This window comes from Grampus griseus (genome assembly GCF_964374135.1).
Source record: "Grampus griseus genome assembly, chromosome: 5".
NCBI lineage: Eukaryota > Metazoa > Chordata > Mammalia > Artiodactyla > Delphinidae > Grampus > Grampus griseus.
In genome coordinates this window covers 33,041,099-33,067,591 of record NC_138998.1, presented here as the reverse complement: position 1 = coordinate 33,067,591, position 26,493 = coordinate 33,041,099, and the positions used below count along the sequence as shown (strand labels likewise).

At 46.6% G+C, this 26,493-nt stretch overlaps 1 protein-coding gene across 1 annotated transcript in view; it reads left to right on the top strand.

Moving 5' to 3' along the window:
* The window catches only part of BFSP2 (beaded filament structural protein 2), a gene marked incomplete at both ends in the record, with an annotated part of 90,390 nt that overhangs the window by 25,842 nt on the left and 38,055 nt on the right, over positions 1–26,493 (top strand). The window contains 3 exons of the mRNA XM_082655284.1: positions 13,577–13,659; positions 19,623–19,779; positions 20,757–20,918. Of these exons, the coding sequence (XP_082511410.1) occupies positions 13,577–13,659; positions 19,623–19,779; positions 20,757–20,918 (402 nt within the window). The remainder of the gene's footprint in view (positions 1–13,576; positions 13,660–19,622; positions 19,780–20,756; positions 20,919–26,493) is intronic.

Genomic DNA, 26,493 nt, shown 5'->3' with positions numbered 1-26,493 from the left:
GCGCCCAGGAAACAAATCTTGTCAGAGGGTAGTCGAGGATAACTATTTCTGCAGGGCCTCCTCCCGGTAAACACAAAGTGCCTCTCTGAGCTCACGTGACCGTGGCCATGTCCACGGGGCCGGCCCACGCCTCTGCAGCCACCTCCCAGCCCCAGCACACGCCGCGCTGCTCCGCCCCATCTTCATGCGCGCTGCCCAGAAGCCTCTTCTGGAGCTCTAGAGGTCCCTCTGCGCTCCACCTAGTGGTCTCCCACCACCGCTGACCTGCCTTCTCCATCCAACTGTTCCAGCCACTCTTGCTCTACATGATAGGGGCCTAAGGCATGCCAGTCACTGCACTGATTTTCGTTCCCTCGTTGTTTTGTGACGTTATCTCATTCTTCTTAATCATGAAATATGTCAAACACACATAAAGGGGTGCCCAACATCCAAAAGTGTCCACCTTAATGTTATTTGCTACAGACCTCTTTTAAAAACACAAAATCAAAGATTCCAGATACAACTGAAACACCCTTTGTGCTGCTCCGTCCTGATTCCATTCCCCTCCCCAGAGGCCACCACTGCTTTATATTTGGCACTTATCATTCCCCAAAGTGTTGTTTCAATTTTACTATATATGTATATAAATCCTTTATAGGATTGTTTTGCATGATTTTAAACTTTATATTCAATTGTATTACACTGTGTATTAGTCAGGGTTCTCCAGAAAAACAGAACCAACAGGATGTTTCTAGAGAGAGAGAGATTTATTTTAAGGAATTGGCTCACACTATAATGAGGCTAGAAGTCCAAAATCAAGGTGCCTGCAGGTTGGAGATCCAGGGAAGAGCTGTTGTTCCAGGTCAAGTCCAAAGGCCATCTGCCGGCTCTGGGGACCTCAGAATAGGTCAGAATAGTTTAGAATAGTTTGTTCTATTCAGGCCTTCAGCTGACTGGATGAGTCCCCGCCAACGTTGTGGAAGACAAGCCACTTTACTCAGAGCCACCAATTCAAATGTTAATCTCATCCAGAGTAATGTTTGACCAAATCTCTGGGCACCATGGCCCAGCCAAATTAACACATAAAATTAACCATCACACACTACTTCCTTCAGCAACTTGCTTTCTTCACTCCTCATTTTGATTTTGAGATTTATCCATGTTTATACATAGAGCATTTCATTGTATTTATACCATAGGTTATGAATTTTTCTGCTGATGGATAGAGGTTGCTTTCGGTTTCACTATCACAAACAGGAGGGGCATGAACCTTCTCGTGCACACATGGGAGAGTCCCCCTAGGTCCGAGGTGGGCAAACTATAGGCAGAAATCTAACCAGGCGCCTGCTTTTGTAAATAAAGTTTGACTGGAACACAGTCACACCCGTTCATGTACCAATTGTCTAAGGCTGCTTTCATACTCCCAAGCAGAGATGTGTAGTTGCAACAAAGACCACAAAACCTAAAGTATTTCCTCCCTGGCCCACTATAGAAAGAGTTTCTGGGAATTCCTTGGTTGTCCAGTGGTTAGGGCTCTGCACTCTCACTGCAGAGGGCCCAGGTTCAATCCCTGGTTGGGGAACTAAGATCTCACAAGCTTCGTGACGTGACCAAAATTAAAAAAAAAAAAAGAGTTTCTTCCCCGGCTCCAGGTCGGTACCTAGGAGCAGAATGGGCTGTGCCCATCACCAGCTTTTATACGGCATTGTCAAATGGCTCTCCAAAGCGGCCGCACCAATTTACCCTCCCGGAAACAGTGTGTGAGATCCCCACTTTCTTCACATCCTCACCTCCCAAAGGTTTGCCAGTCTGATACTTGTGAACTGGTTTCTCACCCTTATTTCACGTTTGGCTCTTTAAACACATATCACTTATTCATTCAACAAACGTCTATTAAGGGATCATTGTGTGCCTGGTACTATCAAGATAAAACTGCCTCTTTTACAAGAGAAAACACTGAGCTACTTAGTATGAGAATCACAGCTCAAACATGGTGGTAAGGCAAGATGGTTGCGTGTGGGTATTGCAGGCATGCCCTGGAGAGGGTAGCACCATGAACATAAAATCAAACAGCGGACATTGTTCTGCAGGCCTGAGGATGCTCAGTTGGAAAATAAAACAATAATTTGGCTCTCTGCCCACAGCTTCTGACAGGGGCACCTCCATCGCAATTCTTAGTAGAAAGGACCTATATTTCACACTGGCTTCAGTAGAGTTGCTGAGTAATTAAACTGGTTTTCAGTCTTCTCTTTTGACCTTAGAAAATAAAACATCTGCAATTATAAGAGAAAGACTGAGTGTGAGAAGAAACTGTCCATAATTTATACAGCAAGACATTCAGCTTTATTGTTTAAAGTTACCAAGATAGCCAATAAATAAAGGAAAAGGGAGGTGGAGTGTGAGTGAGCTAAATCTTCATTTGTCCACCAGGAAGTCAATAAATAATGCCTGTGGCTGACAACTCAAACAATCAAGAAGTTTGTAGAAATATGGGGCAAGCTCTGGACAAGTGAACAGCTGGGGACTAGGACATGGGGAGAGAAAAATGTGGGAAAGGGAACGCTTTTCTTTACAAGCCTTTATAAGCATCTCTTTTTAGTATTGTTTAATTTTTTAAACCAATGTATGTATTGCTTTGATAATTTTTAAATTGAAATACAAGAAGTACAAAAGAGAGCATCTGAAATAATTATAGATGAAGTGATATGTATGTAATAACCTCAGAGATAGGGGTAGAGGTCAGTGGGAATAGAGATTTTTTTAAAAATTAGCCGTGAGATTGTCATTGTTGAAGTAAGGAGGTGAGTCTCTCTCTACCTTTATATGTAGTTTGATGGAGTTGAAATTTCCCACAATAAAAAGTTTTTCTGGAAAAAGAAAAAAAGAGCAATGAGCTGTGTCAGACTGATACAGATTAAAATCAGCTGGGCCACTTAGTTCTGGGGGCAAGTTCCTGAACTCTCTGGGCCTCAGTTTCCCCATCTGTATAATGGAAATTATACAGATGCACCCATTCTGAGGGCAGAGGTGAGAGACTGTACCTGTCTCAGGGACACACATATTAGTGGTGGGGAAAGACAGAAAAATATCAGAATAAAGTCTAACATGGCAACTACAGTGATCGAGGTATACCCACACGGAATATGGGAAGTACAGAGGATGACCAGGGCAGCCTGAGTTGGTTTTTTTAAATTTATTTTATGGAAGTATAATTGATTTACAATGTTGTGTTAATTCCTGAGCTGGGTTTTGAAGGATGGGTAGGAGTTCACCTGGCAGATAAGGAAAGCATAGAGGCTGGATGGCCTAGTTAGGTCATGATACACAGAGGTAGCAACATGAGTCAAGGTCTGGAAGCTGGAGAGGCCCATGTCTGTTCAGAAAAACAGTTCAGCCTATAGCAGGGGAGAGAAAAAGAGATAAAGCCAGTGAAGAGCAGGGCCGAGTTGTGAGGGTTTATTCAAGAGCACACCCCTGAATAAATTCAAATTGCATCTTAGTAAGTTCATTCCAGTAGAAAGGGGAATGAGAAGTTGGAAAGCAGTTGCTCCAAATCTAGGAAGCAAAGGGAGACAGAGAGACAGAGATATCACAGGGGAGACCAGCTGGCTGCCCAGACAGAGCCTCCCAGGGTCACTGTATCTTGATGTGCCTGGTGCTCAACACTCAGATTTTATTAGGGCATGTGTAGAAAATTAGGCCCTGAAGGACCGGGTCATGACACATACACCCAGGCTTACATACTGGTGTACCGTGGCAGTTAAACTCTTTAGTGCCCAAAGCAAGCCCTCCTATATCCAGCCAAGGTAGCTGCAGGCAGGATGCTGGGTGAGCCCAGAGCCAGAACTTGTGGGAACAGGATGAGGGGGGCCTCCGCAGAAGGTGAAGCCTAGGGGACTTTGTCCCCCTCGAGACAGAGGGCAGCCTCCAGGGACCAGGTCCTCCTGATCGCCCAGCACTGTGAACACCAGCACCCACCAGCTCTGGCCTCTCACTCCATAATCCTCTGACCTCTCACTCCATACTCCTCTGACCTCTCCTACTAAGACCTTCTTCCCTCAGCCAGAGCGCAGCGTGATGATGAGGTCAAGGGTTACATGCAGTACAACTCAGAAGTGCCCACCATCCTGAACTTGCCCGGAAGACCCGACCTTAGCCCTCAGTGTGCCTGATTCTCCCGGGACCCACAGTGGCTGTGACTGTGCTTGGGGGGAGCTGTCTGGGACATGGCCCCCTCTCCACGACCTGATGACACGTCCCCTAACTCCACTTGCAGGTGCAACCTTAACTCACTGCGTGGGCTTCGTGTTTTCCATCTTCAGGTAACATCAGGTTGAACCAGAAAAGAGACGATTGGGGCTCGAAGCAAGGCTGGATAAGGGACAGGAATGGAGTGAAGTTCATCAGTGTGGGGAATTGATATGTTCTGATTTGGGAGTGAAGGGGAGGGAGGTACCAAAGGTGATTCTCAGGTTGGAGCTAGGTAAGAACCTGGGTGTCCCTGGAGGGTCTCCCCTTCCTGGTTGTCCATGAAGAAGCAGCACTATTTCTGGGCTCATTAATCCAACTGTATGTCCTGTACCAGACACTGTGCTGGGGATGAACAACAGCAGGACAGAAAGGCAGTGCCTTGCCTCAAGGAGTTTATGTTCTGGCAGCAGATACAGAGATAACAACTAATAAACCAATAAACAAAAATTGGTAATAATTACAAGCTGTGCTAAGTGTTTTAAAGAAAGTGAACAAGGCAGAGAGGGACAGAGAGGAAGGAGGTCCTACCTTAGGCAGGGTGATCAGGATGAGGGAGCCACCCAAACACAGGAGAGGGGAGAGCCGTCCAGGCAGAGGAGTCCACACGTGCTTAAGCCTCAAGACAGGAGAGAGGCCCGCGTGGTCCACAAAGACCCGGCACCAGCAGGGTGGAGCCTGTGAGCAGTGGGAAGATTGACACACATGCAGGGCCTTGAGGGCTGCTGTCAGAAGCTTGGATTTTATCTTTAGCACAAGAAACACCTCAGAAGAGTTTTAATTTAATTTAATCAGAGTGACATCATCTGATGTGAAGAGTTGAAGAAAATCACTCTGGAAGCAGGATGAAGAATGGACTCAAGCAGGAGAGGACAGAGGATTAAGAGGATGTTGCCATGGGGTCGGAGGGCGTGATGGGGGTGTGCAGCAGGGTGACATCAGTGGAGATGTGAGAAGTAGATGGATTTGAGATACATTGGGGCAGGGGGGGGGATTGACTAACCTTGGTGTTGGATTAGATGTGGGAGATGAGAGAAAGCACGATGTCAAGACTCCCTGGTTTCTGTTAGTACTGTTTACTGGCATGGAGCTGGGAGCGGGGGGGGATTTGCTTTTAGAGGGCAAAAATTCCATTTTGGCCACGTTAAGTTTGAGACATCTGAGCCAAGTAGAGAAGATGTCAAGGAGAGAATGGTACTCAAGCCTAGAGTAGAAAGGAAGGTTCTGAGCTAGAGATATAAATGCAGAAGTCATCCGCACATACATTTCAAGCCATGTGAATGGATCAGATAACTCAGGGATTAAAGAAAAAATGCCCCAGGACCCAGTCCTGAGAACTCTAGCATTTAGAGGTCAGACAAGGGAGACAGACTTCATGCAGGAGGAAGCCGAAAGATGGCCAACAAAGTAGGAAGAGCAGGGGAGAGTGGTTCATGGAAGCCAAGAGAGGAAAGTGTGCCGCATGACGAACGTAGCGGCACGTCAGGATGAGCACAGAGAGGCATCCGGCTGGCTGGTGACAAGCTGGCCTTCCCCATCCTGGTGAAGATGCAGTAAGAGTAGGGTATAGGGACAGATGATGATTTCTTGTTCATTTATTGCTGGAAGCAAGTCATGCTGAGCATTCATCCTAAACTTGAAAGTCAAACAAATGTGAAAAGTGTTCTCTTGCATCTGCCAGTGCACCAGCTGAGTCTCGTTTCCCAGGGCCCAGTCTTACCCACCTCCACCCACCTCTTCCCTCACCTGCAGCTCTGGTTGCTGGGATGCCAATATCATTAACTCCAAATAAAGCTCTAATTATACCCTTGGGCCCAAATGATAACCCTTTTGAAAATGCTGCTCATCCTTGCCTTTTTGAAACAGAATGAAAGTAAAATCCCTCACCTGCCACCACCAGCTCCATTTATTTTTATAACTGCATCCGCAGTGAGAATGGCAGTAGGAAAGGGTAAAATCCTCCTCATCGTAGTACCAGGGACCAGGGCTTTGCAAATGACTATGGATGGAAAAACTGAAAGAAAAATAACATGAAGCCACTAGATAGAAGTCTTCATTCAGCCAACTGTGCATCCAGAAAAAGCAGAGTGGGGACAGTGCCAGACCACACATACCCAGCAGACTCCCTCAACAATCACTGAACAACTGCTCTGTCCTAAGACGAATAACAACAATGAAGATGGCTACCATTCGTGCTTACTCTGCTCCAGGCATTCAGCCAGTGCTTCCCATGCATCGGCTCATTTGTTTCTCACAACTATCCCAGGGGGCAGGGAGGGGCATTATCCACACTCTACGGATGAGGAAACTGAATCTTAGAGTCACTTATCCCGTAACTGGTGAGGGAGGAGCTGGGGTCAAGAATAGGCTAATGTGGTCATTGCCTGCATACTGTTTATGCTGCAGGATGATTCAAGGAGGGAGGTAGGGAGACAGCTAGGGCCCATGTGCAGCCAGTAGCTCTGGCTAAAAGCCTAGGGGCCATCCTCAATTCCTCTCCCTCACTCTCCCCATGACTACTCCATCCCCACCATCCCTCAACCGCCCTAGTCAAAGCCACCATCACCTCCCCTGGATGAGTGCAGGAACTCCCTAGCCGGGCCCTTGGCATGGCCCCCTGTGTCCCACAGGAGTCAGGGGTATCCACTTACCACGCAGGTTACCCCTGTGCCTGCTCAAATCCTTCCATTGGCATCCCAGCAAATGCCACTTCCTTCCCACTCTTCCCAAGGCCTTCCCCCCAGGATCTGGTCTTTGCCTGCCTTTCCAACCGCATCCCCTACCATAGCTGCTGATTCCCCAAAACCAGCACAGAGCCTGGCACAGAGGAAATAATAATCACGTGCTGAAGACATGAAGGCAGTAATGGATGAGCGAATAAAGAAGCTTCGTAGAGGAAGCCACGTTCGAGAGGAGCGTTAAAGTGGGGAAGGGTTTCTCAGGTGGCCAGGGCCAGGGAGTGTCAGGTGGTAAGACCAGGTGTTCTAGGCAGAGGCAACGGCGTGGGTCAGGACAGCAAGGAGGTCCGGGAGCAGCCTGGGGGAGGCCTGAGCAGGACCGGAGGCAGGTCTGTGCAAAGCAAAGGCTGTCAAAGTCGAGTGTGCATCGTAAGCCCCTGGAAAGCATGTTAAAACACACATCATTAGGACCCACTCCAGAGATTCTGGCTCAGACATCTGAGGTAGGGTCTGAGAATGTGCATTTCTCACAAGTTTCAGGTGGCGCTGATGCTGCCGGTCCAGGAACCACACTTTGAGAACCACTGGTGTAAAGTGTGCTAAGGAAGCGTCCACGTGGAGGCGCAAAGGAAGACAACTCCAGGGAAGTCAGATGAGGGGGCTGCCGGCCAAGCCCGGAGCAGCTTGAACCTCCACAGCCGGTGGGCAGCGCCCCTCCCTGCACCGTCCCTCACAGAACACACCTCTGCCCCCCATGATCTCTGACTGCCATTCCCCTGCCGTCCAACCCCAGCTACTCTCATCCACAGCATTTTAGGCTTTGAAGGTGAATTTTGTTTCTGGCTCCAGAGAAATTAATGGGTCCTAATTCCTTAAAACTGGCTAATCTCACATAGCGATTCGCACTGCTGCTGCTATGACAGTGCCTCTTTTCAACAGAAGACCTGGTGTTAAGTTACATAGCGTTGATGGTAGGAGTCCCAGCTCTGTTTGGGCAGAAGGACAGAAAGGAGAAGATGTCATCTGCTGGTGTCCACAGCACACCATGCGCAAGCTGCTAGCCTGTGCTCCCTTAAATCTGCCCTTGAGTGCAAATGTTACATCAGTTTATACTTTTCTCCTACTAGAAAAGTGGGCAGGAGTGGTCCCAGGGTCATGGGTAAGTATGTTTGTGTTCACAGCATCGGTCGGGGACTGTACATTTGGTATTTTTATCACCTTCTCCCCTGGAAAGAAAAGGTGATCAGAGAAGTGAGGTTAATTTGCATCCACTTCAGCCATAAATCCAAGAGGACCAGATAGCTAATGTACATCTCTCGAAGTTTTAAACACAAGTGCCCTCTCCTCTCTTGGGCCCGACAGCAAAGTTCGCAGCCGCAGAAGCCCCCTGGGCCTTCAGAGGCGGACCGCAGATCTGCCTCAGCTCTCCTCAGCTGACAAGGCTCGGAAATGAAAGCTCAGGGACTTGGAGTGGGAGACGGTTTGGTTTGATTGGTTAGAGTCCCCACACCCAGTAGGGAAGATGCCTCTTTGTCTTTGTGATGCAGCCCAAATAGGAAACAGGAGTCCTGACTGTTCTATGTTACAGCAAAGACAGAAAACAGTCCTCCACAACAGAGTCTCTCTTGATTCTGATGTGCCTTTCAGTTTCCAAAACAGAGGACAAAGATATGCACACTTTCAAGTCACATGAACCTGGTTTGGCCTTCTGGCTCCGCCACATTCCAGCTATGCGATTTGGGCAATTATCATATTTTCTCTGAGCCTAGGCATCCTCTTCCATAAAATGATATTAGCGTTAGAGGAGGGCCGTGAGCATTCAGTGTAGTCATGAATATTGAGTATTGGGTGGAAGGTGGGGGACAGTGAGCTGGGATCTGTATAACAATTGGCTCTCTGTGGATGAAACGCTCTGCTTTATGGTGTTCGCCAATTTCCCTAGTGTAGCTACTCTCACCACAGCTGACATCAAGCTACCAGCATGAATGCAGAGTTGGGAAGAGATGCATTGTAGGACAGTGTTACATAGTGTTCCCACCTGTCGACTGAAGAAAAACACACAACTTAAAAGTTGAGAGTTAAGTTTTATTAGGGAACCTTACTGAGGACTATAGCCCCAGAGACAGCCTCTCAAATAGCTCTGAGGAGCTGCTCAGAAGAGGTAAGGTAAGAGGCAGGATATATTGGAGGTTTTTGCTGGAAAACAACATATGGTCGAACATCAAAAGATTACTGCTAATCACAAGAAACTGACATCTCAAGTTAATTTTAGTGCTTTCCTATATAAAGGAAGATGCAGAGTCTGGGCTCATTGAAATTATTTCTTCAATATGCATCTTAACTCTCTGGGGCCAGTATCCAAAGCACAGAAGACTTCCTGTTTTTCTCCACCCTGAGTTCTCTGGGTGCACCATGGGGCTGGGGGCAGCTGCAGGGGCTAATGGCCTGGTCCTTCTGGAATGGTGGGCAACATTCTTTGTTTACTGGAATGGCAAGCAATGTTCCCTGTCCACAATCATTACAGATACAATAGAAGCAAATAACCTCAAAAGCAGAGATGGCCGTCAAACATAGTAAAACAATTAGGAAGTGATGAGTAGTCATTACCTTTGTATTTTGAGTATTTGTTACCTTTGTTTTTAGTATAATTTATGCAATTGTAAGTTCACATAATTAAAATTTTCTTGGTGGCTGTGTTTAACAACCGGCTCACGAAACTCCTGAAATATTTATTTAACAGTCTGTCCTGGCAAGCAGGTACAAGCCAGTACAAGCCAGCTCCAGCGTGTGGGTGGGCCACACCTGTAGGCAGTAAATCCAGCTTCTCTCCCTCTTCCTTTCCTGTCCTCAGTCCCAGGGAAGGTTTCATGGTTTTCCCAGGTATAGAGACAAAGGTGGTCCCTGTCCACTGCAGGCACCACACTTACTTTTGGCCTTGGCCACCATCCCAGCCCTCTGCCTGTGCTACACCTCAGGCAACGTCCCAGCCCTGGACCCGCCGCCTGGCCCTTTCCTGGCTGGGGGTGCTGAGCCACCCCTGACACCCAGAGGACGTGGCCTCTGTGGGGCTGAGGGGCCGCGGGAGGACAGAGGAAGGCTCTCTACGCTCAGCAATGGCCTGGAGGTCTATTTTAGGATCCAGTCTGTGGAGATGGGGAAGCACGGCCAGCAAACTGTGCTTTGGCAAGTCAGGGTCTATAATTAGCCTCCACTTGAGGGTCGAAAAAACCCTTGGTTGTTACTAAACAACAGTGAAAGCAGGAACCTCCAGCTTCCCTGAGCCCAGAGCTGCCCAGCCTCCTTGGACAGACATTGGACAGAACCTCCCCATCTGCTGGGCAGCGTCCAAAGTGTCCCAGGCAGCATCCTGTCCTCAACCCCAAGTAAGGAGAAGCAAGTACAGAGCCCTGGCCTCGCCTCCCATCAGCCTGTACCTCCTACTGACTCCTGCACCGTTGCTCCCGGCAGCCTCTTACTTATGAAGAGTCTGTAGTCCGCTGGGCAGATGTCACCGATTCACACACAGGGGACAGTTGCTGCTGGGCGGAGCAAATCCCAAGTCAAAAGGCAGCACATGCAAGCGCTAGTGTGTTTGTTCTGGATGGTGGGACATAGGTGACTGCATCCCCAGGCATCTTTCTGCTTTTCCAGAATTGTGTGCCTCTGAATATGGTACACGTATATCCCCCCACGCCCCAGGGTTGGGTTTTGTTTTCTACTTTTTCTGTCCACCCGCTGCATGTCTTCAAAGCAGAAACAAAACAGAGCTATACCCACGTGAAGAGTTTAAGCCTCAAGCTCCCTCACTTGCACGTCCCCCTTTGTATTAGTAATTTTTTATTCTTTTTCTTAAAGGCAGTCTCCCAACTTGTACAAGCTCCAAGCCCACATCTGCCCGCATCTGGCCCTGCATGGCCACCTACTCTAGAGCACTTTGGAAGCCATCATGTCTGCAGCTGGGGTTTTTGAGCCCACGGTCTGGACACCTGCTATGACTCAAGGTCCCGTGCTAGGGTGGAATATTTGCCATGGGCACCACTGTGAGAAAACGAGCAGGGTAATTGCCCTGGGCTGCAAATTCATCATCTGCAAAATGGCATCACGGAGCATCCAAAGACAAGGAAAGGGGCTCCTAAATGTGGGTGCAGCAGCGTGTGAAGGAGGACGAATAGAGGGCTGGGTCAGAGCAGCCAAAGCCAGTCCTCAGAGGCCTCACATAGCCAGAGCCTTTGAATTAACTATATTCAACGATATTAACTCTATGTTCTTATTTTCTGTATTCTTTTTTTTTTTTTTTTTTTGGCTGTGTTGGGTCTTCGTTTCTGTGCGAGGACTTTCTCTAGTTGCGGCGAGCGGGGGCCACTCTTCATCGCGGTGCACGGGCCTCTCACTGTTGCGGCCGCTCTTGTCATGGAGCACAGGCTCCAGACGCACAGGCTCAGTAGTTGTGGCTCACGGGCTCAGTTGCTCCGCGCCATGTGGGATCCTCCCAGACTAGGGCTCGAACCCGTGTCCCCTGCATTGGCTGGCAGATTCTCAACCACTGTGCCACCACGGAAGCCCCATTTTCTGTATTCTTGATGCTGTGGCAGCTGGGGCCTCATTGACAGGGAGAGACCGCCCCATTGTAAGGCTAGTGAATCCTAGAGTTAGGAACCACTTACCTGTGAGACTGCCTTTGAGATGCAAACCAACCCATCCTGAGTCAATACCCCAACCTGCCTCCCCTTGCTAGGGCTCACACTCCAAGAGGCAATATTCCTCTGCTCTGACCACCCAGGGCTGGGTACCAGACGACAAGGGACCACCCCTATAGCCCAGAGACCACTGAAATTATTCAAACCTGCTGTGCCCATTCCTTCCCATGAAAACCACAATAAAGCCTTTCGCCCATGCTTTCCCCTCTCCCCTTCTGCTTCCTGACCAACCCTGGTTCTTCTCTGTATTGCCCTACATGGTATGGCTGCCCCCTCTTCTTGGGAACTGTGAGTAACAAATGATCTTTGCAATGTTAGTTGTCTCCTGATCTGTTGGCCTCTCCATACCAGAATAAAAACAAAATCCCGGGTACATCTTAAAACACCCTTCTTGGGGGCTTCCAGAAAATGATCTCCAGACCTGGGACAGGGGAAGACTGGGAATGGCTCACCCATGGTCACACCATTCATGCAGGCATTCACTCAACAGGTGTTGATGGAATGTCCACCACAACCAGAGCTTGGAGACACAGCAATGAACAAGGAGTTGACCCTGGGAAGGGCCACTTCAGCACAGTGGGATGAGGGCTTTTCTGGGGAAACTGAGGGAACACAGGCGTGGACCAAGTCCCAGATCTGGGTGGAAGGGATGGAGCTCCCCTGTTCCAGTAGGGTCATCCTGTGCTGTTTGTCCACTTCATTGAATTTCCCACCAGCAACCTCATCTCTCTGCTGCAGCCCTGCCCTGACGCACACTGGGGAGCAGGCAACTGGGGTCTCCCCCTCCCTGGTCCTTCTCATCTTACTCCAGTCTCTGACCTCTGATGCCGGAAGTCCTCCACCAAGTTAGCGAAGGACTTCCAACTCATTTACTTTCAAGAGCAAAGGACTGATAAGAGCTTAAAACAGTGATTCGCAACCTTCTTTTTTTTTCAGTTTTATGTATTTTTATTAAACATAATTTACATATAGTAAAATACACAAATCTTAATGGTACAGCTTAACAAATTGTTACCTATTATACATCAGTGTAATCACCAGATCCAGATATGGAACATCTTTATCACTCCAGAAAGTTTCCTCAGATTTGCATCCTTATTTTAAAGTAACAGTTAGTTTATCCCCCATCCCAAGCTGCAGATTATCCGAAAGCCAATATGTAAAAAATATATTTATTTTAAAAAGAAGTTTCTCAGGTTAAGAAGATGACTATCCTCCCAATCCCCACCTGTGGGGAACCCTGAGGGGTGCTGAGGGCCAAGTTTGAAAAATCATTCTTCCCCATGAAACCCCCGAACTGTGTGTACAATATTTATGAACATACATAAGCTGTATGTACAATGTTTATGTTCACATGTATGTTCTGAGAGTGGACAGAATTCTAGAGCTGAGCTGTCCAGTTCTGGAGCCACCTGTGGCCACCTGCGGCTATTTAAATGTAAATTAGTTAAGGTTAAATAAAAGTAAATGTTCAGTTGCCTTTGCTACATTTTGAGTGTTCAGTAGCCACGTGTGGCCGCTGTGCTGGACCACACAGTGCAGATCAGTTCCATCATCACCGAAAGTTCTATTGGGTAGCAGCGGTCCAGAGATTTCATCAGCTTCCCAAAGGCATCCATGACCAGAAAATGTTAAGAGACACTAAGTCAAGCCAGTGAAACTTCATTTAAGGAGTCAGAAATTTCACTGGAGAGCCGAAAGCTCATCATTGTGACAGAGGCCACAGACAAGTCTGCCTTGAACAATCTTTTTGCTCCAAAAATCCAACCCTAAAAGCTCTTAGAAGACACCAAGATTTTATGCTTTAGTGTCTATCTTGCCCCCTCTTTCTTAGAGAGGGACACTTGAATTCTAAAAATATTTGCCATGAGAAAGTGCTCTCAGCATCCCAGAGCCTCTGTGCCCAGCGCGAGGCACCATTTGAAGTAGGAAGACATCACAGTGACCTTGTCCTTTGATGTGTGGTCGTTCTAGGTGGGCGAGGCAGTCCTGGAAAACGCACGGCTCATGCTGCAGACGGAGAATATCCAGGCGGGCGCTGACGACTTTAAGGAGAGGTAACGCTCCACAGCCGAGGGGACAGTCCCTCCGTGCCCCAGACTCCTGGGCCACTCGGGTAATGCGGCCCCCGAGTCTGCAGCATGCACCCCAGCCTCGTGGAAGGCTGGGTGGGATAACAGCATCCCCAGGAGAATCCGGAGCCAAGAATATCTGGTTCAAACCCTCCTTGTAGACACAAGTAGGTCCCAAGGCCTCAGAGATTTTGCCAGTGTCACTTGGCTTAGAGCAGAGGTCTCAAAACCTAGTGTTCATGAGAATCACCTGAGGGACTGATAGAAAACGCAGATTGCTGTGCCCACCCTCAGAGTTTCAGATTCAATAGGCCTCAGGCGGGACCTAAAACTTACATTTCTACCCAGTTCCCAATGATGCTGATCCTGCTGGTACTGGGACCAAATTTTGAGAACTACTGGTTTGGAGCAATGCTTCTCAATCCTGGCTGCATATGAGAATTACCTGGGCACTTAAAACTGCCAGTGCACAAGCCCCACAGACATTAGTGGGGGTGGGTCCTGGCCTCTGTATTTTTAAAGTTCACCAGGCTTTCCTGATGTCCATCCAGCCTTGAGAACCACCTCTTTGGAGTCTAATAGTGTTTCCTATAATGTGGCTGATGAAGATCACTTTAAGTGGTATAAAGATAAACATTTTAATTTTAATAGTCATGTATTTACTTATTTATAAATTTATCTATTTATTTATTTATTTTTGGCTGCACTGGGTCTTTGTTGCTGCACACGGGCTTTCTCTAGTTGTGGTGAGCAGGGACTACTCTTTGTTGCAGTGCACGGGCTTCTCATTGTGGTGGCTTCTCTTGTTCCGGAGCACAGGCTCTAGGCGCACGGGCTTCAATAGTTGTGGCACAAGGGCTCAGTAGTTGTGGCGCACGGGCTTAGTTGCTCTGCGGCATGTGGGATCTTCCCAGACGGGGAATCGAACCCGTGTCCCCTGCATCGGCAGGCAGACTCTCAACCACTACACCACCAGGGAAGCCCCATATATTTATTTTTATAGTTACCTTCTGTTTATGGCCCATGAAACTGTTTTTCCACTACAGTACTACCATTTATAGTGGCAATTTTAAAATTATTTAATATAAAGAGCTTTTAAAGTTTATTGATTTAAGATTTACTCTTTAAGTACATGAAGTTAAGGAACAACATAAAGTAAATAATGATACAGAAGATACACATTTAGTGCAAAATCGTGTAGGTGAGTGGGGTTTGCAAAACACTGGCCTAATGGAGAAGCAAAATGAAGATGCCTTTTTATGGATGAACACAGTGATTTTGAGAATATTTTGAGGGGAAGGTATCCTGGGAGTTGAGCAAATGTGTGGATGATGGGATTGTTATTCCCTAAATTAGCAAAGATGAAGAGGAAAGGCATATAGTTAGGAGTCTATGGGGAAGACCATGATCCCATGGCCATTCTTATCTTAGGAATAAGAAGGGTGTTGTGATGAAAAAGAGAATCTCCACCATCTCCTCAGATCCCCAGTCATTTCCTTTCTTTGAGACCAAGCTTCTCCACCTGCTAAAAGGCCTCCATTCACGCCACTCTGGAGTCAACCAGCCAGGGTTGCCGTCTTGCTCAGCACTGGTAGCCAAGGTCAGAGGCGCACAAAGAAGTGCAGCCATCATCCTGCCACTGACAACTCTCTGCATGATTAAAGACAGAGGCCAACTGGGACTTCCCTGGTGGTCCAGTGGTTAAGACTCCACACTCTCAATGCAGGGGGCCCAGGTTCGATCCCTGGTCAGGGAACTAGAGCCTGCATGCTGTGACTAAAAGATCTCGCAGGCCACAACTAAAAAGATTCCGCATGCCACAACTAAAAAAGATCTTGCATGCTGCAACTAAAGATCCCATGTGCCACAACTAAGACCTGGCACAGCCAAATAGATAAATAAATATTAAGAAAAAAAAAAGATGCCAACAGACATTGAACTATTCACACTAAATTTAAGGTAGAATTTAATTAAGTGTGATTAAGGTAGCATCTGACTGAAATGTTTTTCACTCATTCATTCATTTATTCCTTTTGGCATGAATTCATTCATTCGTTTATTCATTCATACATACCTTTGTCCTGCCATTCAACAGAGTAGAATGTCAACTCACCGAAAGCCGGGGCTTGGTCTATTTTGTGCCCCAGTGTATCACCAGCACCTAAAAGAGTGCCAGCACAAGATAGATGCTAAAAAAATATTTATCAAATGAGTTAATGAATGAATTCAACAAATGTTTGAATGTCCGCTTTGTGCCAGGCTCCTTGCCAGGTGCTGGGAGTGAAGTGAATCAGGCATGGTTCCTGACCTCAGTGAGCCCACAGGTTAGTGGCAAAGACAGAGGGTGAACAGACAGTGATTACTGAGCAGATGTGCCATCACTGAGATGAGCCCAGATGAGGGGACTCATTTAGCCTGGTTACGGAGTGTTGACAAGAGATGATGCCTGATTTGGGTGCTAAACTCATGTAGAAGTTGAACAGGCAGATAAAGTAGGCATGACTTTCCAGGCAGAGGGGACAGTGTGTGCAAAGGCAGGAGGACATTAGAAGACATGGTGCATTAGTGGAATCCCAAGCACCCCAGGGTAACTGGGGCATATAGAGTGAATGAAGGGGAGACAGATCCTGGAGGACCATGCCCGCCATTCCAAAGGGCTTGAAATTATCTGAGAACAGAGGAGACCCATAGAAGGGGTTCGAGCAGTGGTTCATCATGACCAGATTTTAGCTTTAAAGGAAGATTTGTAGGGTGGAGAGGACAGGCAGGCAAATGAGCAGGAAACAATGGGAGTGAAGGGTTTCGACTGATGGAGAGGTAAAGTCTGGATTGGGAAGTAAGTTGAGATCAGATTATTGAGGATGGCACTTAAGGCATCTGAGCAGAGGAGTGACTCCATGTGGTTAAGGAGAGTCACTCTGGGGGCAATGCTGTGGGCCTGGGAAGACAACAGGAGGCGTAGTTCAGGGCCTGCCTGGGATGGTAGCAATGGGCAGACTTGAGGGGTGGGTTGAAGAACTAACCGGCTGGATTTGAAAATTATCTACATAGACAGCCTGAAAAGAGAAGGTTAAAGGTAAGTTCCAGACTTTGAACTTGGGTAATTTAGAATGTGATTCTTTGAATGAAATAGAAAATTGGGGAGGGACCGCTTACCTAAAATTCAGGGTTTGACAATAAGTTTGGTTTTGAGGAAGCTGAGTAGAGCTGATGGTGGAGGAGCCAAGCAGAAATGATGGGACACCATAGACAATGTTGTGTTAGAGTGGCCTGCAGGTCAAGGCAAGACAGCTCTGGGTGTCATGAGCACCCAGGGGTTCTAACCGAAGCACCATTCAAAATGGGGCAGTGAAAAAAAAGCTAAAAGTGTAACAGCAGCCTTGGGGGATATCACAGAGTTATCCCTCAGAAGACTGCCAAGAAAACGGGCTGTAGGAGACCAGAACCTCCAGTTATGCTGAATGGATCATGTGCTGAAAGGGACCAGGCTCCCTGGAGAGGTGAGCAAAATAGGACTCCAGAGGCACGTGGGGGATTCTTCCAGCTTGGGTCAAAAGAGACCAGTGGTTGAGAGTCCGCCTGCCGATGCAGGGGACACGGGTTTGTGCCCCAGTCCGGGAAGATCCCACATGCCGCGGGGTGGCTGCGCTCGTGAGCCATGGCTGTTGAGCCTGCGCGTCGGGAGCCTGTGCTCCGCAACGGGAGAGGCCACAACAGTGAGAGGCCCGCGTACCGCCAAAAAAAAAAAAAAATTAAAAAAAAAAAAAGAGACTAATCCCCGTCATATGAGTGGGTTTCCATTTCAGCTGGAAGGATAGGACTTGTTTACAAAAGAACTAAATGTTAATAAGAATGCAATCCTTCAAAAAGAATAAATTTGGATAGAAAATCTAATTCCACATATAGAGCACAGAAAAACGCTTCAGAAACCAGCCCCCAAGTGCTGATTCAAATGTACAGGTCCAACTCTGAGGGAAGTCTCTGGTGGTATGCCACCACTGAGGACTCTGTCCTCAGTCCCTTCATTTACTATTTTTAACTGCAAGGTGCTTGAAAGCAGGCGTGGCAAAATGGCAGATGATAGAAAGCCAGTTGGGGTGGTGAAGAGTAGAATGACAGAATCACGATTCTGATCCCAATACGTTGGAACAATGGACCAATGACATTGAAAGAGGATAAACATAAACTCCGATTCCTGGGTTCAAATACCAGTTGCACCCAGGAGGACAGGGAAATTGGGCTGAAAGTAGCTTTTGTGAAAAATGTTCAGGATGTCTACTTGGCAGAGACTCAATATTAGTTAGCAGCAAATACAGCTAATCAAAATGAAATGAACGAACATACAAACAAACAAACCCCACAATACAAATCTTAGAATCGGTGATGAATAGAATTAAAGGGTTTAAACAAAGGAGCAGACAGTCCCACAAGACCCTGAAGTAATCAGGTAACATCTGGAGTTTTGCATTTCATTCTCTGTATCACATTTTAAGAAGGACACAGACCAATTGGAGCATTTCAAGTCATTCCAAACATATATCTTAAACCTGCTGCTGCAAAAACAAAAATGAAAGGGTCATAGTCCCTGCCCTCGATAATGACGAATATGAAAACCCATTTGTATGAAATATGGAGGAAGGAAGTAGGAATGCTTAACCTGAGGACAAAAAGTCTTGCAGGGGTGTAGGGGATGGAGATGGGGGACAAGAGAGTGACATAAGAGAGTGTCTCCAAATATTTGTAGGACTGCCAGTGGAAGGATTAGACTGACTTTGTGTGTTCCAGTGGGTGGAACTCAGACTCTTTCAGGAATAGACACTAGAGCTCTTGAAGGAAGCAATCTGCAATAGTTACAGCTGTCTAAAAATGGTATGATGGCCTTGGGAGATGATGAGGTCCCCGTTGCTGGAAGTATTGAAGCAGAGCCTGCGTGATCACCTGTCAAAAATGCCATCAGGGATTGTCATCAGGCAGGAGTTTGGATAGTTGAACAAGAAATTCCTTTAAAATTCTAAGACCTTGAGAGGCTTTCTGAAACGAGAGGTGTGAGATTTCTCCCTTCTGTGGATGGATGAAGGTAAGGTGTGAAATTTGGCTGAGTGGAAGGCCGTGGAAGAAAGGAGTGCCACTGGGAGAAACTGCCAAAGATGTTGGGTAGTTGTTAGAAAAAAGGCCCTGTGCAAACCAGAGATTGAAACAACGCAGAGGGGGCAGTTCCAGCCTTGTGTCTGCGTGTATATGTGTGCCTGTGTGCTTCTGCAGATTTCGTATGCAAATCCAGGTTTCTGGTTTCTCAAGAGAAGGGAATACCCCTTCCCACGCTGCAGTGGTGGGGAGGGCTGGGCAGCAGCACCGTTTTAGGTGAAGCATGTGCTGTCCTACACGTGTCAATCCCCACCTCTATGCTGTTGCCCAGACCTGGCCCTCATCCCTCAACTACATTCCCCACTTGGTCCCTGAAGGCATTTGGGTTTGCAGCCACGGTCCTGAAATTTTACCTGGGCTTTGGGGGAGAGGAACCATGCACGTTCTTCATTTGGGGATCACCAGCACACAGCCTGGGACTTAGCAGATTCTCAGTAATGTTCGTTAAAGGATCCCCAGGTGAAAAGGATGACAGATCAGCATAATGATGACAACACTGGTCCCCTTACCTGGATCTGACCTCTTGGAGAAGCTTTCCCTAGAGCTCTGTGCTTCCAGTGCCCCATGAGGATGGCACCTAATTAATCCCTGTGCCCTGTTATCAGAAGTTGGCTGCAATCGCTTTCATTTTAATAAATCAACAGGCAGCAATTGCATTAACAGTGTCCTCAAACCCATTGGAACAGTGACTTTTAACATTCATTGCTTAAGTATCCCATAATTGGTCTGTTGGTCACATTTATAATCTGATTATTTTTCTTTGGGGTCACCCAGCTCTGCTGATTGAGTTCCTTTACCTACAGATATGAAAATGAGCAGCCGTTTCGAAAGGCGGCGGAAGAGGAAATTAACTCTCTGTATAAAGTCATTGATGAAGCGAATTCGACAAAAAAGGATCTGGAGAGTCAAATAGAAAGCCTGAAAGAAGAACTTGGCTTTCTGTCAAGGAGCTATGAAGAGGTAGGTGGGGGCCCTCCCCTGTCGGGCTGAGCTTCACAACACAGGTGACGCTCCACGTCACTTGCCCAGGGCTGCAGGCAAAATGCCAGTAAAATATTCCCAACTTCTTGTAATGGGTGAGGTTACCCTGAGTTTCAAACTCAAATGGCTTCAGGGACCAGGCCGGTACATAAATGGGGAGGCAGCTGGTCCAAGCAGTAGTGAGTGATGGAACGTGTGTTGAATTGGAGGGAGCATCCCCTAAGCTTTCTAGTTCAGATTTTTTTTTCAACACTGTACTGGACAAACAAAATAACTCCGAGAGTAGACCCAGGCTGTGGTTTAGTCACAATCAGTGAAATTAGGTTAGATCGTTGAGTGACAGGACTGAAGGGGACCGCCTGTGGTGATGTTGTCCAGTGTCCTGCAGACCTGCAGTGATTCTAAACAACCTCACACCGGTCAAGATCCAAACAGTGCTTGCAGTTGGAAAAAGTCAAAACCCATTTAACCATGTTCACATTGGGAAGCTCCTTCTTTTGTCCAACTGTAAGCTAACCAGGAATCAATAAGCCCACTTCCTCCTGTCCTCAGCTCCATAGTTTGTCACCACTCTCTAAAGGTAACGCTTTAAAAACTCCACAGTTATCTTTAAATCTCTTTCCGCCTCCTCTGACTTTACGAAATTCATAAATTTCATCTTGCTGCTATTGCTTACTCTGTGTTGTTATTTTGTTATTTATTTATTTTGATCTTTGCTTTGGGTGGGCATGGGTTTGTGAAGAGTAGCCTAAGAAATGCATCCTGGGGAAAAGAGAATATAGAGTCCATGCTGGGAAGAGGACCAGGGACTTTGCCTGTCTTTGTGAAGCCCCATGTTTGGCAGCAGCAAAATGAGAAGCAAAGTATTGCCCACAGAGCTGGGCTTCAGCTGGCTAGAATTCTGTGTCTTTTCTTTCTCCTCTGGAACTCACTGAGGTATATGTTGTCATTTTCAGGATGTGAAAATGCTATACAAACAGCTGGCAGGGTCTGAGTTGGAACAATTGGATGTTCCCATTGGCACTGGGCTGGATGACATCCTTGAGACGATCAGAATTCACTGGGAGAGAGATGTCGAAAAGAAGTGGGCGGAAGCAGGAGCCTTGCTCCAAGCTAAGGTAAGAGGCAGGACCAGCATCCTCACTCTGCCCTCTGCAGAAGGAGGTCAAGCAAAGATGAGTAGCAGCCAACATGCAAAAGAAGAAAAGCAACAATTTCAATCTCGTTAGACAGAAAAGAAATGCAATTTAAAACAAAGCTTTTTGTTTACCTGTCTAAATGCAGAAAAAGTTTAAAATGGTAATACTCAGTGCTGGCAAGCATGTGGAAAAGTGGGTGCTCTCCTGAGTTGTTGGGGAGCACAAACCCATGTGACATCTTTGAGGAAGGGATTTGATGACATGTACCAAGAATCATAAAATGCTCCTGCCTACCACTTGAATAATCTAGACCCCATCCTGAAGATATAACTGAAAATACAGATAAAGTGTACATCCAGCTATAACCACTGAAGCCTTCATTATTATAAGGGTGAAAAAAATTGGGAAGAAAACTGGATAAATATTTAATAACAGGAGAAAGACTAAGCCACAGCCTAACCATGCAATAAAATATCAGGCAGTTATTAGAAATGGTATTTATGAAGCATTTATAGCAATAAGGTAAAATGGGGAGAAAAAAGAGAGTACAGATTGGTATGTACCAGGGGTCAGCAAACTTGTTCTGTAAAGGACAAGATAGTAAATATTGAGGCTTCCTGGACAAGATGGTCTCTGTTGCAATACTCAGCTCTGCCACTGTGGTGTGAAAGCTGCTGTGGACAGAAGGTAACCAGTGAGCATGGCTGTGTTCCAATAAAACTTTATTTACAGAAACAGGAGGTGGGCTGGATTTGACCTTCGGGCTGCAGTTGCCAACCCCTGCTATTCACAGTAGGTAAAGCATTCAAACAAAGAAACTAGGCATCAGGAAAAGGTCAGAACACAGTTTCTTGTACTTCAATTATACCTTAATAAAGCTGTGAAGAAAAGGTCTCCCTTAAAAAAAACATCAGAAAGAAAACTCTAAACTGTAAAAGTATTAGCATTAGCAGTGGTTATCTTTAAGTGTGGGACCCATTTCATGTTGTGATGTTTTTTCTTTCTTGTTTCCGAGTTTTTCTTAAGTTTTTTTTAAAGTAGTATGAATTATATTCATGGAGGGAAAGCATCTTTTATTAAACCTCATAAATAAGAAAGAAATTAACCAGAAAATAGAATGCACAGGGTTTGTTCTTCCCTTCCCCTTCTCCCACCCATTCATGATTCTGGAATTCTGAGGCAAAGGATTGAAAGAGCAGAAGAGGAAGGAAAGCATGAAGGAAGTGGGAAAAATAAAGTAGAATTTGAAAGAAGGCAAGAGGGCTGCTCCTGATTTCTCAGTGCCCATTGAGTGGGTCGCAATCCTGACTGCACAACAAAATTATTTCGGTGCACTTTCAAAGACACCCAGGCCCAAGACCAATTAAATCAGAAGGAGGAGAGGGACTTCATGGTTTTTAAGCTCACTGATGATTCTAATACACAGTAAAGTTTGGGAACCACAAGAGTTGATAAAAACTCCCAAAAGAAAACCGGGAGGACCTTTTCTGCTCTTTCTTCTCCCAGCCCTCCTCAACCCCTGCCCCCCAAGTATCAACAGGAAACTTCCCGGCAGAGTCTTCACAAGTCTGGATCCCCCAATGTTCTCCAGCCCAGAAAACATCTTCCACTCCCCAATTCTCCACCCCTTACCCCTTTTCAAAAGCTCTTCTTTCTAACCTTCAAATCCTTGGGCCAGGTCACTACAAACAATTTCCACGGTAAATAGTGCCTAGTCACTCCATGAAATACAGTCCCCATAACCAGTGAGAGGCAAAACCACACAAAGAGAAAGTGAAACCAAAGCAGATATATGGTTTGGGTCCATTGCTTCTTAGGGGACTCATGAATATTTATAATTAATGACCTTAGAGACCATCAACCCCACTCCCTCATTTTAGAGGTGAGGAAACTGAGACCCAGAGAGGGCAGTTGATGTCCTGAAGTTGCACAGCTGGTTGGAACACCACAGTTCAGCTCTCCTGGCTCTTGATCCAGGGATTTTTTTCTCTGCATTAGGCTGTTGGCTCTGCCTCCAAAGCTAAATCACAGTGGCCCAGGAATTTGCAGACTTGTTTCTGTCCCAACCCTCCTGGGGTCTACACCACACCATAGTGATTATCTCTTTGGGAAAGGGTGGAGGAGTATGGTAATTAACAGAAATTAATCCTGCCTAGTGTGAAAAAGAAAAAAAAAACTTCATTATTATTCACCCCTCACCCTCTTGAGAATCATCACCAGCCCAACAGTCATTCAAACATTAATTCTGAACAGATTCATTAGTGTGTTTTTTAACAGAGTAATCTGAAAGCTAGTCTCAGAGAAAACAGACAGTACTTGTTTCAGTTTGGCCGATGCTCCCTGGGCCTCTTGCAGAGAGGCGGAGCTCAGAAAGTATTTGCAGAATGAGTGAATTCCTCTAATCATCAACAGAGATCAGAACTGACAGCCAGAAGTCCTCCAATAAATAGTTTTGTCAATTGCCGTCATGCCCTCGGGGGCTGACTTTTGTCCAGCCTGAACATCTCTTGTAGGTTTCTTGGCTGCAAAGCACAAATGTGAAACGGTTTAGCACACACTGCTTTCTAATCATTCTGCAGAGAGAATACAGACATGTATTTAATTACCTCTCAGCTTGGAGAGGCTAAAAATTAATTGCCATTATTAATTTGTCTTCATTTAAGTTCCTCCAGAAACTGATGCTGAGACAAATATTGAAGTGTAGGTGGTTTCTTTGGAAGTTGCAGGAAGCAGAGAAGCAAACAAACAAAGAACACTGTTATCCAACCAGCTCCCACTGGGGGAGACTGGAGCATCCCCATGGGGGCCTGGGGAACGGTACAGAATACAGGAGAGGAGAGAGGCGAGGAAGCTGGGGTAGTAATACCCTCTCCCCTCAGTCATCTGCCGTCTGCTAGCGGAGTGACCTTTCAAAGACTTCAGAGAGAGCTCCCAGGGAGAGGTACGGAATCTGACAGAGAGAAGGAAGCTGGGGAGAACTAACATGTAGTGGCCCAAGGAGTCAAGGTGGATGCCATCAGCATCTGCTATCACTTTCCTGCCAACTCTTTTTATTCCTTAATCGGTAAAAGCTTATAACACCAGGTTCTCTCCAGCCACGGTGTTATAGATGTCGGGAACCTCAGTGGTCCAGTCTTTGGAGCTTCTCAGGTTGCATGATTCAGTGACTGGGAGATCACAGTGGTCCAGAGAATTTCCAGAGTGTTTTAAAGTCTGGCCCTTCCTTTTCTGTTTGATGTGGTTACCCAACTCAGGGTATTTGGGGATACTTCGAGAACCTCCAACAGCATGCCATACCACCCTCCACACCTCCTCCTGGCTAGCCATGGAACACACTTCCCAGTGTGCAACTGACAGACCTTAAAAAGACCATCTTGGGGAATACTGAAGGGTCACTATTATTCACCTGTTTCCTGGATTCATGTGCTGAGACAATTCCACTCTGTAGAGCGACAAACAAAAGAGAGAGTCCTGAGTGCAAGTATTCTGTACACTGACGTTGGCTAGATTAAGATTTCTCAGTGCCCTTCTTTCCTAAAACTTGCGGAACTTACGGATACATCGAAATCATCTGTCAGTCATTGTTACAAGACCTAGAATTAAAAAATAAAACTGATAACCATGTGAGGCCATTTATGCTGGCTAGACCTCTGACATCCTTTCTGCTCATTCAATTCTCACAACAGCCTCAAAAGCAGGAACTCTTGTTATTCCCATTTCACAGATGTGTTTTCTGCTACCAGAAAGGAAGAAAGGGAGGGAAGGAAGGAGGAGAGAGAGCCAGGAGCTTCTAGTTTCCCTGCAGCCAGGCTGCTTGTACTAAGTTTTTCTTTCACAAATGCAGACATTTCAAGCATCATATCATCAACAGGAAAATGAAGTTCCAGGTAGCCAAAAAGACACTTTCAAAAATATTATGCAGGGCTTCCCTGGTGGCGCAGTGGTTGAGAGTCCGCCTGCCGATTCAGGGGACGCGGGTTTGTGCCCTGGTCTGGGAGGATACCACGTGCCGCGGAGTGGCTGGGCCCGTGAGCCATGGCCGCTGAGCCTGCGCGTCCGGAGCCTGTGCTCCGCAACGGGAGAGGCCACAACAGTGAGAGGCCCGCGTACCGCAAAAAAAAAAAAAAAAAAATTATGCAGTTATAGTCTTTCATGTCCATGTCAGTCCATCACGATACATATAATCCCATGTTTCTTCCAACTGACCTTTTCCTTACAGTGTGCGGTCCTCCTGGAAACGGGGCCACCCTGAAGGCTAAGGGCTCCCAAAGTTTCAGAATTAGGCTGCTTAGGGTTCAAAAGGTTGACCTACCCCACTTCAGTTTTCCCTTGATGGGATTGGAGGCCCTCCCCTCAATTCCCAGAAGCCAAATCTCTGTCCCTTTTTCACTGCAGCTGGGTGACGTGCACAGTAACCAAAGGCTTATTCAATCACCAGCGTGAGCTGGAGGGGGGTGGGTGGCAGCTCCTATGAGTCCCTCGGGGCCAGGAACTCCACAACAAGTAGATTGCTCCATGCTCCCTGCCCTGACAGTAGGTCACACTTGCGTCAGATCAGTTTAAGGTATTTGTGGTCAGAAACTTTATCTGAGCTATAACCATCATGCCTCAAACAGTCAGGATGACAGATTGTGGAGATGGTTAAGAATGAAGAGAGGTGAAGAGGTGGAAATGAATTGCGAGGTTTCCGGTTATTGATAGTCTTAGAGCTGCAGGAGGCACCAGACAGTGCCCTCTAATGGAAATCTCTGCAGTGATGAGGCTGTTCTGTAATCTGTGCAGAGTGCAGTGTGGCAGCTCAGCCACGTGTGGTTACGGAGTGCTTGAAATGTGCCTGATACACCTGAGAAACTGAATTCTTAATGTTATTTAATGTTTATGACTTCTTACATAAATATCTACATGTGGCTAGTGGCTACCATACTGGACAGCATAGGTCTAGATCTACCCATGAGAGACTAGAAGACTTGGGTAACATGTCACCATGTCATCCGTATTCACAAACAATAACTTGCTCTGTGAGAGCAAGTATTTTATACAGGCTGCTGTGTCTATGGCTTTTCTTTGCTTGCTTTTACCAAGAAGATTCAGTATTTTCTAGGATATATGAAATTAGATTAAATGGATTTCTGGCACTCAACTGTCCCTTGCTCTAGGCTCCAAGACAGCCTAGTATGGTCCTGCCATGATAGCCAATTGGGAGAGTTCCTTTGAGATAGCAGAACGCTGAGAGCATCTGTAATCTAGGGGTCCCTGTGTGCTGATGAGTTGGCTATAATCTCAATGGCTCTTCTGTGAAATAAGCACTGGCTTATTCCTCCTGGTGCGCTCACAGCAAGCACTGAAGATGAGTCACCTAGCATTTCTAAACCTCAAAATACGTCACAGAGCAAGTTTTGCAAAAGGGCCCCAGCTTGCTTTTATTTCTTTTTTTATTTATGCATTTTAATATCTAATACCTTCACTTGGTTCAAAATTCAAAATGATATACAGTGAAAAGTGTCATCCCACCCATGTCCCAGCCACCCAGTCTTTGTTGTAGGGTCAGTCAATG